Source organism: Natrix helvetica, assembly GCF_964273705.1.
Source record: "Natrix helvetica genome assembly, chromosome: 2".
Taxonomy (NCBI): domain Eukaryota; kingdom Metazoa; phylum Chordata; class Lepidosauria; order Squamata; family Natricidae; genus Natrix; species Natrix helvetica.
The window spans coordinates 233,074,426-233,090,288 of record NC_138552.1 but is presented as its reverse complement, the minus strand read 5'-3'; the positions used below and the strand labels follow the sequence as shown (position 1 = coordinate 233,090,288).

The window sequence follows — 15,863 nt, the reverse complement described above, 5'->3', positions numbered from 1 at the left end:
GTTCAAGGTCAGAGCAGATGAGAAAATCCAAAGCAGTAGGGTGACACAGAAATCAAAGAACTATAGAGGAGATCACAGTCAGGCAACCCGTTCTATAGAACTGAATAAGCTTGAGTTCTCAGAGCCCTTCCCCAGATTTAGGGACAATTTCTGAGAATAGACTTGGAGAGTTCCTGCTTATCTAATTCACAAACATTTATTCATTTATTCAGTGAGAATTTGGCCACTTTGATGGGCATTTCTTTGACAGACGAGTAAGTTGCTAATATTTGGGGAAAGTGTTTTCTATTCATATCCTACATGATAAATTTAGCAGACTTTATATATTTTTTACAAATAAAGAATAAATAAGAGAGAAATACCCAACAGGGAATAAATCAATTTCCTAACTTACAATGTGTAACTAGGTAGCAAATGGTGAGAGATATTCAGTTCAGTTCTACATTACAGCTTTTTAGTTGCAACAGATTTGTTGCATCTTCCATAATAACATTTTCTTTTCCATTTTGCAGTTATAAAACAATGTTTACTCACTTGAAAGGGCTGAAGATAGAGATTGAACACTTGCAGCTCCTCATGGAAAAAGCAAAAGTGAAGTTGCAAAAAGATTTTGAAGCTTGGTGGTCTGAGGAAACAAAAAGTTTGCAGGTGAGTGTCTTTATTTTCACTTTCAGAGTAACTTTTACATTTGTCAGCTGAAAACAAGGTATCTGGGATATCTGAGTTTGATAAAGCATTGAATGCAGACTCTGTTTCCTTAACTTGACACAAAGGCAGTAATCGTTCCACTTCTTCTAATAAAGCATTTTAACTTCCCAGAACTTAAACTGTGTAAAATTCTAGGCCTCTAAGTGACTAATCATCTAATCAACCAAACTATGAGAAAGTTTGAACCTTGAGTTTGCCATTTCAGTGCATCAAGATATAGTAATATAATGAGAGACATAATATACATAAAATTGTGTGGAAAGTTAGAATTCAAAGTAAGGATTTCAATATTTAGATTTCAACATTAATGACATGAGAGCTAGCCTGTGGTTCATTCCTTATCCTATGGTTTCCTTAGAGCCAAGAAGAAACACCACTTTTGCAGAATTCAACCACTGTTCTAAAGACTCTTCCCGTGTTTTTTGAAAATCAGCTACATCCAGGTACTATCAGGTAAGATGGTTATCTTTCTGCATGTATGTCTTCTGATATTTCTGCTTTTCTGAGTGAACAGTATAGGTAAAATGATATAGCAATTTTATATGGCCATTTTGTGACTCAGTATATAAGTGTTCCATACAATGAATCCATGTTGTGAATTCAATAAGAGTAGAATCATAGAGCTTGAAGATGTCTGCGTATAAGATGCAATCTGATGTTTCCTCTTCTGAAACATCTTCTATTCCAGTACTTTATATGTGGCCTGACATAGAATAGATTAAAATTATTACCTCTTACAATCTGGATATTATTTTTGTATTAGTCCAGACTAATGATTCACTTCATTTTTTATCAGCTATATGGCATTAAAAGTTCATACCCAACTATCTTATATCTGTACGTTGCCTGCTATCAAACTTGTCTTCCTTCTAGTCATTATCTTGGGGTTTTGGGGTTTTTTTGTATATTATTGAAGTAGATTATATTTACCTTTGAATTTCATGTCATTGGTTTCAGGATAGTGTTTCAACTTGTCATCATAATTTCAAAATTATATTCTCCCTTCTATTTCTTAACAATTTGTTAACTATAGTTGCAATCTGGTAAGTATTTCCTTTAAGATTTTTGTCCAAATAATTTTAAAATGAGCATGGGATTTATGACAAGTGGCCACTCAAGGCTTGTGTGGTATGTTGTTCAGTTTATTGAAGATTCAGCTGTAAATATACCTAACAGCAGTAAGGTCTGGCCCATATTTTATGAACTGATAAATAAGGATTTCATTTTATGTATTATTAGATTTCTAAGCTGCCACAATCATATGAACCTAATCCATATATGAAAATGTTATGAATTTAATAAACTTTCCACAGATTACTTATGACAGATTTTACAGAAAAATTAAAACCAACCTAATTGAAACAATGGAAACATTCCTATAACATTCTGTCAGCTAATTTAAAAAAGCTCTCTAGAAGGCCTCTGCTTCACTTGCTTCCATAAGTCAAAAACTGTTAGGGCTAATGTAGTTTTTTGGGAAAGGTTGTTTCATAATATAGGAATCATCATAAAGAAGTTCTTCCATCTAGCTTCAGTTTTCTCGACTTCATGGAAATAGGGAAACAGAAGCAATTTCCCCCAACTCTTCTTATTAGGTCAACCATTTTTCCATATAGAAGGCTGTCTTGAAGATACCTTAAGTGTGCTATATCATACAGGGCTTCTACCCCAAAACCAGTTCTCTACATTGCACATAGAGCTTATGGTAAGCCAATGTAGTACCTGAAGCTCAGATATAAAATAATGCCTGGGCTGTTGCATTTTGAACAAACTGAAGTTTTTGAGTAGTCTATAAAACACCCGCAAGTATTTAAGTTCTCCCTTTCATATATGTAAAGTGGCTTTAGTGTAAGCGATGATGAGAGGAAGGGAGGAACTATTGTTTTTTGGAAACTGAAATATAGTAGTTAGCACTATCCAATCAATACTCAGTGGTTAGTGGCCGTTAGCCATTGCTGAATGTTATTTCTGACCACATTTTCTGCGGCAGTGCTACCATTCTTTCTCTTACTTTTGTATCAATTTTCTCAGTTTTTGTGATGCACAGTGCTCAGCATATTAATAAATACATTCTGGTATTCTGTGGTTTTGACGTTACATGCTGTTATCTGAGGATTATAAACATAATTTGTAAAACTCCTACAGCTCTGAATTGCACAATTCAGTGGTGGGTTCCTAACCAATTTATTACCAGTTTGCTTGTGCTCGTGCATGGACAATGCTTCTGTACATGCACAGAAACAGGAGGGCACAGCCTCCCACCACCACCACTACTAGTTCGGCCGAACCGGGCCAAACCAGGAGCAACCCACCTCTGGTACAATTAAAACATATTATCAATTAATTTTGTAGGCCTTAATAAATAATGTCAACATAAGCTGGTCTGTAAGTTTCCTAATGTCAATTTTTCAGTGACTGTTACATCATCTTTCCACTCCTTCATTTTTTTAAAGATAATCATAATAATCAAGATCATTTGTGCTACATTTACTTTTATATTTGGTCATAGTAAAAAAAAGTATTATTTTATTTTGCATTAAATGTTTCTAATTAGCACAATCTTAAAGTAAATTCTTCCAAAATAATTCTCAGGAAGTATAATATAGCCTTCTAAGAAGTGCATGTACATATAAAGCAAAAAGTGTCCCCTTCTACATATATACGGTAAATCCTTAATGAAGGAGTTCATCATATATTGGGAGCATCTATGTAAACAAGAAAAATCAGAAACTGATTTTAGTGATTAAGTAATCACTAAGTGATACAGTAGTGATTACTGCTGCAAAAGTATGTAGATCAATATGTTTTATGGACTTCATTCCAGTCTTGAACCAGTTAAAGTGACTTTTTGATATTATAATTGTATGGAATGTCTAGAGATTAGGTACTAATTGACATACATATTTTTATGACTATAATTTAAATATATGGAGCAAGCAACACTTACTTTGGCAAATGCATCCATGGCTAGGCATTTTTGTTGTTGATTTTAGTCCTCATTTTTGGCTGCTATGTCCCTTAGAGGTTATGATTATGATGCATGTTGAAGATAAGAATCCAAGACCATGAATCAAATGGGAGATTTTGAGAGAGACAGACTTGGAGTTGTTTTTATTTGCAGACATATGATATCCATGTTGTTACACTTGTAATTACCCTTTTAAGTTTTCTACGAACATTTTCAGATATTTCAAGCACTTTTGTATTATTCTATGTTATGCCTCATGCCCCTTTTTGCAGTTATGTTCTCAATGTGACAAGCAAAGAATTTGTAATGGAGCTCTTGACATTGTGATAGAGAACAGCAACTTATATCCCACTGTGCTGAAAATTTATTCTAAACCTCTTGAAGCCTGTTTGAGGCATTAACAATTCATAGCAAGGTTTCTGGTTTCCTACATTTAGGGATATAAAATAACAAAACACCCACTTCCTAAAGAGTCCATTGAATCTCAGTGACACAGTGAACTTATTTATTCATTCTCATAGTTACATATGATGAGATCTTTGGGCTTTTTATTTTTCTTCAAATCCTTGGACTAAAACACAAAAAGCTCTTTGTTGCTAAATCCATCCAGAAGCAAACTGGTAATTTACTCAATGAACAGGATTTAACCATAATCTTCTATCTGTCAAATAAATTGTAATAGTAAAAGTTTACACGAAGCATATGGTATGTAACAGTTACTGTCATTCAATATTTAGTTGAAGGAATTTAGATAGCAGAAGAAAATATAAAAGTAGGCCTGATGTAAAAGCCATATGAATATACCTCTACCACTGAAACAAGGATAACATAACTTTTTATGATAATTTAGTCTGTAAACACTTGTACTTAATCTCTTTTCATCACTCTGACATATAGAAGATGCTTCAGTGCCTATTGCAAACTATGATGCCCTACGCACGGTCACTCATGCACTGGTGACGTCTCGGCTGGACTACTGCAATGCCCTCTACATGGGGCTTCCCTTGGGACGCGCTCGAAGACTGCAGCTAGTCCAGAACGCAGCCGCGCGGGCTATCTTCGGGAGTACTAGGTACTCCCACGTAACACCGCTCCTGCGCGAGCTGCACTGGCTGCCTGTGGTCTTTCGGGTGCGTTTCAAGGTGTTAATTACCATCTTTAAAGTGCTCCATGGCTCAGGACCTAGGTACTTGCGGGATCGCATCCTACCACACACTTCCCTGCGACCGATTCGCTCTCACAGGGAAGGACTCCTCCGGGTGCCGTCCACTAAGCAATGCCAACGGGCGGCACCTAGGAGTAGAGCCTTCTCTGTGATGGGCCCAACCCTCTGGAATGACCTCCCCCCCGATATCAGAACCGCCACCGACTTCCCCTCCTTTCGACGAAAACTGAAGACTCACCTGTTCCGTTTAGCCGGCCTGGACCATTCATAACCTTATTATACCTCCTGGCAGATATATTTTAACTGGGTTATTTTAATTGGGTATTTTTAGGATTGTTGAAATATTGTTTTTATCTACTTTACTTTGTACAGTGTCGTATTGCCTCCTCTTCTATGTTTTTATGATGTATGTTTGCATTCCATTTTATCTGTTTTATTTGACTGTACACCGCCCCGAGTCCCTTTGGGGAGAGGGGGTGGTATAAAAATCGAAATAAATCGAAATCGAATCGAATGATATATAAGCAAATGGTGACACTTTTAAATATTCTGAAATGTACATACTGTAGTATTTGTAGTATTTAATTTGATGTGTACACAGGTGTTGGCATCTGACAATAATAATGGTACTCAAGGATTATAGTCACTATACATTTTTAAAATCATCTTTCCCTTATATTTTAAAAATCTTCCTAACTGTTGAAAGCTAAGTCTCTATTCATATGAGTAAAATCCAGTAGAAATATCTAGGTATGTACTTGAAAAGTAAATTTGATGTTTTAGGGCCAATCTGTCAGTATGAATCAGGAGTGGGTTCTGGCTGGCTTTACTGCTGTTTCACTCATGTGCGCGCTTTGCGCACACATGCACAGTTCAATTAAAATTGTTCTGCGCATGGTAGGAACCCACCTCTGGTATGAATGTATTTTTATGTCTGATGATGCATTGTTTCCAGGGCTTGTTTCAGATCCCCCAGTGAAGCCCACTGATATTCAAACCCAAAAATTTGCCATTCATATGATGGTCGAGAAAAGGTAATATATTGGGCCGATCTCATCCATGATGCATCTGACTCCCATCAGAGGGATTATATCAGTCTCTCCAATAAAAAAAACAGTCAATGTGTTCCTTGTTAGGAACTTGGAGCTTAATGCTTTGAATTCTCAGACCAGAGCATCAGGGCAATAAAGCAGAGCTGCACCTGTTCTATTTTTATGATCAACTCTGAAAATGAAGTACCATCACTAGCACACACACTGGCCAGCTATGCTACCAGTTTCCCTCAGGTAGCAATAGCAATGGCACTTAGACTTATACCAATAGTTCTCAACTTACAACAGTTCATTTAGTGACTGTTCAAAGTTACAACGGCACTGAAAAAAGTGACATGACTGTTTTTCATAGCTACAACCTTTGCAGCATCTAATGGTCACATGATCAAAATTCAACTGCTTGGCAACTGGTTCCTATTTATGACCGCTGCTGCTGTGTCTCAAGGTCATGTGATCACCTTTTGTGATCTTCTGACAAGCAAAGTCAATAGGGAATTCACTTAACATCTGGCTTACTAACAGCTGCAGTGATTCATTTAACACATGTGGCAAGAAAAGTTGTAAAGTGGGACAAAACTCATTTAACAAATTTCTCACTTAGCAACATAAATTCTGGGCTCAATTGTGGCTGAAAACTGAGGACTATCTGTATACCTCTTCATAGTGCTTTACAGCACTCTCTATGCAGTTTACAGAGTCAGCATATTGCCCCAACAGTCTGTGTCTCATTTTACCAACCTCAGAGGGATGGAAGTCTGAGTCAACTTTCAGCCGATCACTTTACTTACTTTACTTTATTTGGACTTTTATACCGCCCCCTCTCCCCAAAGGGACTCGGGGCGGTGTACAGTCAGATAAAACGCATAAATAAATAGAAAGTACAAACATAATTACATACTCAGTACCTAAAGGAGGAGGCTATAAGAAACTGTACATAAAGCAAAGCAGTTAAAAACAATATTTAAAATAACCCCTAAAAATACCCAATTAAAAATATCTGCCAGGAGGTAGAATAAGACTATGAATGGGCCAAGACTATGAATGGGCTAAACGGAACAGGTGAGTCTTCAGTTTTTGTCGGAAGGAGCGGAAGTCGGTGGTGGTTCTGATATCGGGGGGGAGGTCATTCCAGAGGGTTGGGCCCATCACAGAGAAGGCTCTACTCCTAGGTGCCGCCCGTTGGCATTGCTTAGTGGACGGCACCCGGAGGAGTCCCTCCCTGTGAGAGCAAATTGGTCGCAGGGAAGTATGTGGTAGGATGCGATCAGGAGCAAACTCCTGGCAGTGAGCTGAATTAGCCTGCAATACTGCATTCCAAGCACTGTGCCACCACAGACAGCTCCTTTTGGGAAGATGCACCAAGATGGCCCTAAACTCCAGGTATTGTACATGAACAGATTGTAGAGTCTATCTGCATGGACACACACACACACACACACCCTTGCTCACTTCACAGTTTCTCACTCTGAAGAACCACCAGTTGAGACATGATGAATGAGTAAAATGGTAAGGAGCAACAAGTGGCTTTCTTGGCCACCACAGCTCAAAGTTTTTAATGTCATTAAATTTGTCACTGAACTAATTCCTTCAGCAGACATACATGAGCACAAGTCCAATTAGCAACAAATCAGATGTTGAAGCCTCAATGTTAATTTGAGCAGTGGTTCTCCAATGACCATTTCAAGGATAGCAATAATAAGAAACACAAATGCTGATATTAAACCACTATATTCTCTCCCAATTGCCAGTATATCTTCATGGAGTATTCCTTTCTTTCAAGGTGAATTGATTAAGCCAGGGCAATTTAAATCAGTGATCTAAGTCGGTAGGAAAAAAGTCCGATTTAAGCAACCTTTCAGCCAAGACCACCCTTGATACTGTTTTATATATTATCTATAGTTGTAGGTCATTAGATTCAAGATATATAATACTATACAAACATCAGATTATTGGTCACACTTTTTCATTTTTACAACCTGTTCTCATATTACTTTGTCACAATATATTCATTGTTGAGGTTTACCTAAATGGGGAATGTGACCAACCTAGCTTTCTATGATACATGATTGGAAGTTTGAAGGTATGTGGCATTCTAAAAATAAAATATCATAGTTTAATAATTCCTTACAATAGAATGCTGTAGTTTACAGAAAACTATGTAATTTATCTTGCCATTATGGATAAAAATTTCTGTGCCAAGTAACCTGAGTCTTTCGGTGCAACTATTTCATAGTCATCCATTTCTTATCTTTTATTATCTTTAAATTGGAATTAGATAGGCTTGTCTTACAAAATAAATTATGCTTTTAAATCAAGAAGGGTCTTTGACAGGACTTCAAAGAGAAGGCTATCCTCTGTATGCTGTGATATATGGCTGTTCTAATTTTTAAATATATTATAGCTTCATGTTGTCTTCTCTTCTTTCCAATTATCTTCTTCTCTGCTTCATTCTACCTCTGGGTACCTCTACATTTTGAGAAATAGCAAACAAAACTAATTACATTTCATGACTAATCAATTGAAAAAAATTACTTGCCAGAATAGACAAATCTAATTTTCATCAGGTAAAAATGAAATGTCCTTAATTGATAAATGAAGTTTTTTTTTTAAAAAAAAAACCTTTGAGAAATTAAATTCTTTCTTCATTTACATAGAAAACCATTTCAGTGTCTTCTTTCATGCTTAACACAGAGATCCAATTTGAATGTAGTTACCTTACTGCCAGCACACAATTAACTCTAACCAGGTCAAAAGCCATCATTTTAGGACATATAGAAGTCTCCACATGTCCTCTAATCTTGATTGTCCAATAAGCCCTTGTACCAGGAGAATATTAACAAGATTTCAGTAGCCTAATATTCCATTCTCCATCGTTCATTCAGACTAGTGTGAGTATAAAAGGAAATGGGGAAAAAGAAGTACTCCAAACCCTGGTTAACCCCAATATTTAAAATTCAAATCCACTCAGATTGGCTTTTTTTTGTCCTTTCTTTTAACAAGTTACTTCCTCTGCACACAATCAATTCTTCCATTCTCCAGTCTCAAAGGTAAAATTGCAAGTCACAGTCATGTGATATCTAACAATTGAAGAGGAAGTGAGGTTGTAAGTACATCATAGACATGTGTTGTGTCGCTCAATGGCCATATCCCTTAACAACAGAGTCATCGGTTCCATTTGTGGTTGTTAAGTAAGGACTATATTCCATCTTACATCTTTCAAGCAAGTCACTTAATATCTGTTGGAAACATACTTTTGCTTTTCTTCCCACTGACCTGGGTTGTTCTCATGCAGTAAACAAAGCAGACATGCAGCAAGAAGTGAGGATGGGTTTCAAGTTCTCAGTGCATCCCTACCATATAAGTGCCGGCCTGGTTCTTCCATTCAACTTTTATGATACACTTAACAAACTAATGATAGAGTTTGTACCAGTGGTGGGTTGCAGGCGGTACGCCCTGGTACGGGCGTACCGGAGCCTGCTGGGAGCATCAGGTATGGTTCCGGTACAGTGCTCCGGAGGGCTCACCCGCCCGCCTGAGCTCCTTATCTGTCCTTTAAGCTTTTGGCGCTTCTGTGCATGCGCATGGTGTGTACAGTGCCTGCGCGATGCTCCACCAAGCAGCTGGAGCATCACGGGGGCTTGCGGAGGCATCGCAGGCAGGTACGAAGCATGCGTGTGACACGCACATCCATGTGGGCGACGCTGAGCTCGTTCCAACCATACCAGTTGGAACGGGATCCGGAACCCACCACTGGTTTGTACTATATACATTTTAAAAAGAGATTCCTGTAGGCGTTGTGGGGTTAAATCAATGCTTCCCAAACCTTTTCTTTCATTACTTCAAACTATCAGAAAGTCCCCTCTCCCGAGTCCCTTTCAGGAGAGGGGGCGGTCTAGAAATCCAAATAAAAGTAAAGTAAAAAAGTTTTTTATCCAATGTAAGTAAATCACTTTAGGTCAGTTTCAATGTCCCTGTTGTGACTGGGTAATGGCTTTGTGTGTCATTACCCAAAGAAAAAAGCACTTTTACCAAATTTTGGATAATGTATCCAGATTTGGGAAGCACTTAGTTAAAAGCTTGTTCCTGCTTTGTCAGCTGTGTAGGCAGGAAAACTTTGCTGTAGTGGAGTCAAACGTCTTTGACCCTGTTCTCCAGTTAGGGAGAAATGCTTTCTTGGCTCTTCTGACACTATTGAGAGATGGTATTTTCCATTCCATCTTTATTTATTTATTTATTTTGGTCAAACTAACTATTTAGAAGTCAAAGGAATGAATTTAATTTCAGCACAGAAAAATAAGAATGCCTCAAGTTTGCCATCTAGTGGTTAAATCTTAAAATTTTGAATTGACGTTTAAAACAAGGACATACCTAATCCTCAACCCCAAAGTCATCCACAGTGCTTTGTAACTTTTGTTTCTGAGACATATATAAACAGGAATTTGGATTTCAGGCATGAAGAAAAATATGTGAGATCTGTTAAAAGCTACAGAACCAATAGTAAACAGTGAGGAAGTTTCTGTATGCTAAATATTGACATCTGCTTAGAAATTGAAATGATTTATTGTGGCAATACTTTAGAGAGTATTGCAGTTAAAATGGGTGGAGGAATTAATAAAAGTACTGTTTTTGGTATCTACTATTGCCACTCAGCCATGATAATTGCTTTCTACACTCGAATTGCATAAAGTAGCTTTCAAATACGTATGAGGTAAATGTAATAGGACAATTAAATTACCTTGCAACCATAATACTTCCAGGAAATTCCTGGCATATTTTGCTAACAAGTTTCTCCTTCAGAGAATGGAGCAATGCATAAACTATCAGCTGTTCTTGACTTCATACTAAATACTAGGAATAACTTAACTGAGGAAATGTAAATAACAGGACACTGGGGGCTGGAAATCTTCATTTTATAGCAACTAAATTTTAATGTAGTCAAATGCATATCTTGGACTTAAAAATCATCTTTTAATCAATTCATGTATATGTAGGATTCTGTGGTATATCAGAAATGGAAAATAATCCAAATCATAAAGGAAGAACATGCAAGAATTGTCTGGTTTTATATAAATAATGTTGAAAAAGCTGAAATTCAGGATGGGCTACTACTGGTAAAAGATGCTATAAAAGAAAAAAGCTTTCTTAGATATATTTAGAGTAAAACAATCTGGAGCTAAATATGCTTAAAACTGTAGAGATGAGAATGTATTTTAGGAGGAGCCCTATTATACCACCTCTTACTATAATTCACAGCATAGTATCAGTAGTAGAGTCCTTCAAGTTTTGTGATTCTATATTGTAATCTCTCAGGACTTGAAATGGCTAGTTAATATTAGAACCATCATTAAAAAGGTACAATAAAGAATGTTCTTCCTGCCTCGACTCGGAAAGTTCAGACTGTCCCAGCAGCTGTTGATAACAGTTCTACACAGAGATTCTTATTTGTAGTTCTATAACTGCCTGGTTTTGTACAGCAACCAAACAGGATAGGTACAGACTACAGTTAAGACTGTAGAAAGAGCAATTGCAATCAGTTTGCCTTCCACAGAAGACCTCTATATTGTGCTGGTCAGAAGGAAGATTGAGAAGATATCTACAGAACCCTCGCATCCTGGACATAAACAGTTTCAACTCCTCCCCTCAGGAGGCCGCTACAGGGTATTGCATGCCAAAACAATTAGACAAAGGGACTTTTTCCAACTCGCACCATCAATGTGCTGAACACCTAATTCTCACAGTGCTGTCTAATGGCTATGTATATTTACCCATGTAGTACAGCTTAATATTTATCATTTATCCTTATTATTTTTTTACTCCCCCATCACATTGTGGTGGTATTATTATTATTATTATTATTATTATTATTATTATTATTATTATTATTATTATTATTATTATTATTATTATTATTATTATTATTATTATTGCGTGGTTAATCTTTGGTGAGATTCACAGCCTTTGGGGCTGGTTGGTAGCTCAACAGCTCGAGTCCTAACCAAGGACCTAGGAACTGTTAAGGTAACGTCGAAGGATATAAGCTGTTCCAAGTAGGGCGGTTTTTTGTAGAATCAGAATGTTCAAATCTGATAAATTTAAAATTTCCAAATAGCGAGGTAGTCCTTTAGGTATTGCTCCAAGGGCTCCAATTACAATCGGGACAACACATGATTTCTTTTTCCACAGTCGCTCAACTTCTATTATTATTATTATTATTATTATTATTATTATTATTATTATTATTATTATTATTATTATTATTATTATTATTATTATTATTATTATTATTATTATTATTATTATTATTATTATTCTGTTGCTTTGTATGTACACTGAAAGTTTCTGCACCACACTTGGCTAAATACAGTTTTCTATCCTGTCTTGTCCTATCCTATCCCACCCGACCTTATCATGTGAAAGAAAAAATAATCGGCCTATCAGCTTCTTACTGAAGACAGCAAGATGTTATTGAACATAAAGAATATTCTCTTGCTTTCCAATGCTACCTTGCTGATGTAGCTTATGAACTATGATGTGATAGCAACTTTCAAATCTTACTGCATTCAATTACCTTCATGAAAATATTCTTTTCTGTCAATCAACATTCTGAAAATACTTTTCAGAAACCATGTCCAGAACATGGAGTACATGATGAAAAAATTTGTGGTCTTGGGCAGTCACCATCTGCTGCAACTGTTCTTCAATAGCAGACATAGCTGAATGTATTCCTAATCCTGCATGCAGGTTGTTCATTAAAGCAGCCCCTGAGGGCCCTATTGGGGAACGCATTGCCAAAGCAAATGTTTGCGTTTGAGAGGAGCAACAAATTCAAAAAGTCACTGAAGCTGCTTTGCAATCCTAGAACGACTGTAAATCTCCAAAAGCTATTTTGTGAACTCAGCTACATCATCACAATGGTGGAATCATCAGAAAATGATAGCAACACTTTCTGCAACTTGGAAGATGGGGAAAGAAGGCACACTGTCTTACTTCCGTATTTTGACTTTTCCTATAGCAGATCACAGACTGTACAGATGAAATGCTGCTAACTTCAATGAAAGAATCCCACTACTACTTTATTCTGAGTTCTTTTAAACTGAATTAGAATGCATTGTAGTGTTAAAAAAGGGGGGGACTAAATGTTTAGACTGAATTATTATTTAAAACAATGCTAAATGTCCTGAGGAAGTCTCTTTAAGAAATGTACTTAGATGACAAAACTAATTTGATGTCTTCAGCTGTCAAAATATTTAAGTTTTCGCTGTCTTCATATCTCTTCTTCATGAATTTAAATGGTAATTGAGCAGAGTTTGAAATTGTTTTCATAATAAAAGTTCTATGGTTAGACTAACAATTATTGTATAGTTTTAAAGTGTAAATTACAGTAAGAACAGTGTAGAATCTCATGAAAGCAAATTATGTTTTCTCTAGATATATGGTTGCAGAATGGAATGTTCCCACAATGAATGTAATAATTTAATAACAGCATGATGGATAGGTAGGCCTTCAGCAGAATAACTATTGTTCAGATACATAAAGAAAACATCCTTATTTTTCCTTTACAGCAGTGGTTCTCAACCTTCCCATGCCGCGACCCTTTAATACAGTTCCACATGTTCCACCCCAACCATAAAATTGGTGTCTCGGTTCCTAAGACCATCGAAAATATGTGTCTTCCGATGGTCATAGGCGACCCCTGTGAAAGTGTCGTTCGACCCCTAAAGGGGTCCCGACCCACAGGTTGAGAACCACTGCTTTACAGCATTACAAAAACAATCAGTGCTACAGTATTTAATGCATCTCAGTGTTCATTTATTAAGTCTTTAAAAGAAGAGTTTGTGATCATATTGCCTACTGTATCACACCAATCTAGTTTTTGAATTGGAATCTTTATGAAATTAAATACTATTTTCAATTTTTATTGAATTATTGGGTAGAAAACGCCATTTGTAAAAATATGGTTTTGTTGCCGCCACCTGAAATGAATTCAGTTCTTTCTCTTCCCAGGGTTCCAAATAACAGTAGAGCCAGCTCCAATGAACAGTCAACTGTGAAGAGCAGTGTGAGCAGACTCAGCAACTCAAATTCACAAATGAGGTATGCAGTAGTTACACCTTTTGAGAATCTAGATTCTAGAATATTCACTGAAGCTGCCTTTGTCACAAGGGAACAGAGGGAGAAAGGGGCTGTGCCTGCTGCCCTTGTGGTTGTCACATCTACATCCAGATGTTTATAAATTGGCCAGATGATCTAAATTGGGAAAACTATATGCGGTCAGCTGGGGCTTCTGATTACATGGAGAATGATTAAATGTAAATTCCTTCTTTAAAACTGATTATCACAACAAAAGACAAGAGAGCTCATAGTCATCCAGGCACTGTTGACTGCAACAGCAGTGCTTCACATTGGAATTCATAAAAGTATTTAGGAGTATAGGAGGACAGCAGGAAGAAGATAGATATGGAAGAGCATACATCTTTTTTTAAGGAGCTCCCGGCATATATACCCATGTTCCAAAGCATTGCGGGGGAGGGGAGGTAATCTCCTTCATTTCGGTGGAACTTGTCAATGAGTTCTATCTTAAGCCAGATAAAATAAAGCAGAATAAAGCAGAATTCAGATAGGTGAAACATATATTCTGCCTAAGGAAGTTCAATATCCAACTCAATCTGGAACAGCAAAGACAACTGAAAAATCCACTTGGTTATTTCAGGATTTCAGAAGATCCAAGTTCTACCATCCCTTTCACAGGAGATCGTCAAACTGATGCTGATATTATAGCTTTCATTAGAGCTAGAAAGAACCTCTTACATAAAAAAGGTAATTCTTATTCAATGTGTTAGTTGACCAATGATATGTATAATAAACTTTAAAAATTCAGTGTTATCAAGATTTATAAAAAGAAATCAGAGAATGACATTGAAATTATTACGTATTATCATTTACAGTGTTTCCCCCCTCTTTTCTCTCTCAACATTTGTTTTGGCTTTTAGATGGTATAGTCTTTCGAAAAGAACCTATCCTTTTATAATTTATAAATAATGTGATGTAATTAAAAAAGCAAATTTCCTCTGCCATTGTATTATGTTATACCTTAGATTTTACTTGTGAACCTGGGAAGGAGCTGAAAGAAAACCAAATAAGATCTTTCACAGGTGGGGTAAATTGAAAGGGGCTAAGTAGGGGTGTCAAACGGGCGGCCTGCAGGCTAGATGTATCATGCCCAGGCCACACCCACCTAGCTCCGCAAAGGAAAAATGTGATATGTCACATGACGCAATTAAGTTTGATACCCATCAGCTAAGAGGTTTGTAAGAAATAGGTTGTAGTGGAAAAGGAGGAGAACAATGAGTGGGAAATCAAGACAAAATTAGATTTGAAGTATTGAAGGCATACAGTTACCAGAGTGATTCAAGGTCACTTCAGAGGAGTTGGTGTAGAAATCATTTTACAGAGAAAAAAACATAGTGTGGAATTTGTCTAACCAATAACTGGTAGAAGAGAATGACCCAATGCAGTCTACTAAATTCAGAATTTACTTCCTCAGAGGAAGTTCTTTTATTGTCTCATTTGAATGATGTGTAAATGTGGTTTATATCTATGTTGATGGCTGATTTGTCTGAATGCCAAGCTTCCAGGAATTCCCTGGGATTTGGGGATTTAGTTTGGTCCACTCTAGAATGCTTAAAGATTCCCAATTGAAACTATGGTTGAGTCTGCCCAGGTATTATGAAATTGGGGAGTTTGCATCATGTCTTCTGACTAGTTAGAAGTTGACTAGTTGGCTGAAATGTATGAAAAGCTGCTTTCACATTGTGAAATAATTTAAAATATTCTTGAAACCAGAGAGCAAAGGAATATTTTAATCTCTTGCATCCCTGACAATGCCTCTATAGACATTAATATATTGTAGAATATTGAATTAATAAGCAAACAATAATATTCTCTTTAGCCAATTTGATAGAATCTGGGA

At 36.7% G+C, this 15,863-nt stretch overlaps 1 protein-coding gene and 1 long non-coding RNA gene across 2 annotated transcripts in view; one reads left to right on the top strand and one right to left on the bottom strand.

The window, feature by feature from the left end:
- Positions 1 to 15,863, bottom strand: part of LOC309385989 — a 60,598-nt gene that overhangs the window by 352 nt on the left and 44,383 nt on the right. The window contains exon 3 of the long non-coding RNA XR_014174323.1: positions 535 to 625. This is a non-coding gene — a long non-coding RNA (uncharacterized lncRNA). The remainder of the gene's footprint in view (positions 1 to 534; positions 626 to 15,863) is intronic.
- KIF6 (kinesin family member 6) overlaps positions 1 to 15,863 on the top strand; it is a 144,310-nt gene that overhangs the window by 123,275 nt on the left and 5,172 nt on the right. The window contains exons 18-21 of the mRNA XM_081940835.1: positions 513 to 648; positions 1,067 to 1,161; positions 13,898 to 13,987; positions 14,604 to 14,710. Coding sequence (XP_081796961.1) covers positions 513 to 648; positions 1,067 to 1,161; positions 13,898 to 13,987; positions 14,604 to 14,710 — 428 coding nt within the window. The remainder of the gene's footprint in view (positions 1 to 512; positions 649 to 1,066; positions 1,162 to 13,897; positions 13,988 to 14,603; positions 14,711 to 15,863) is intronic.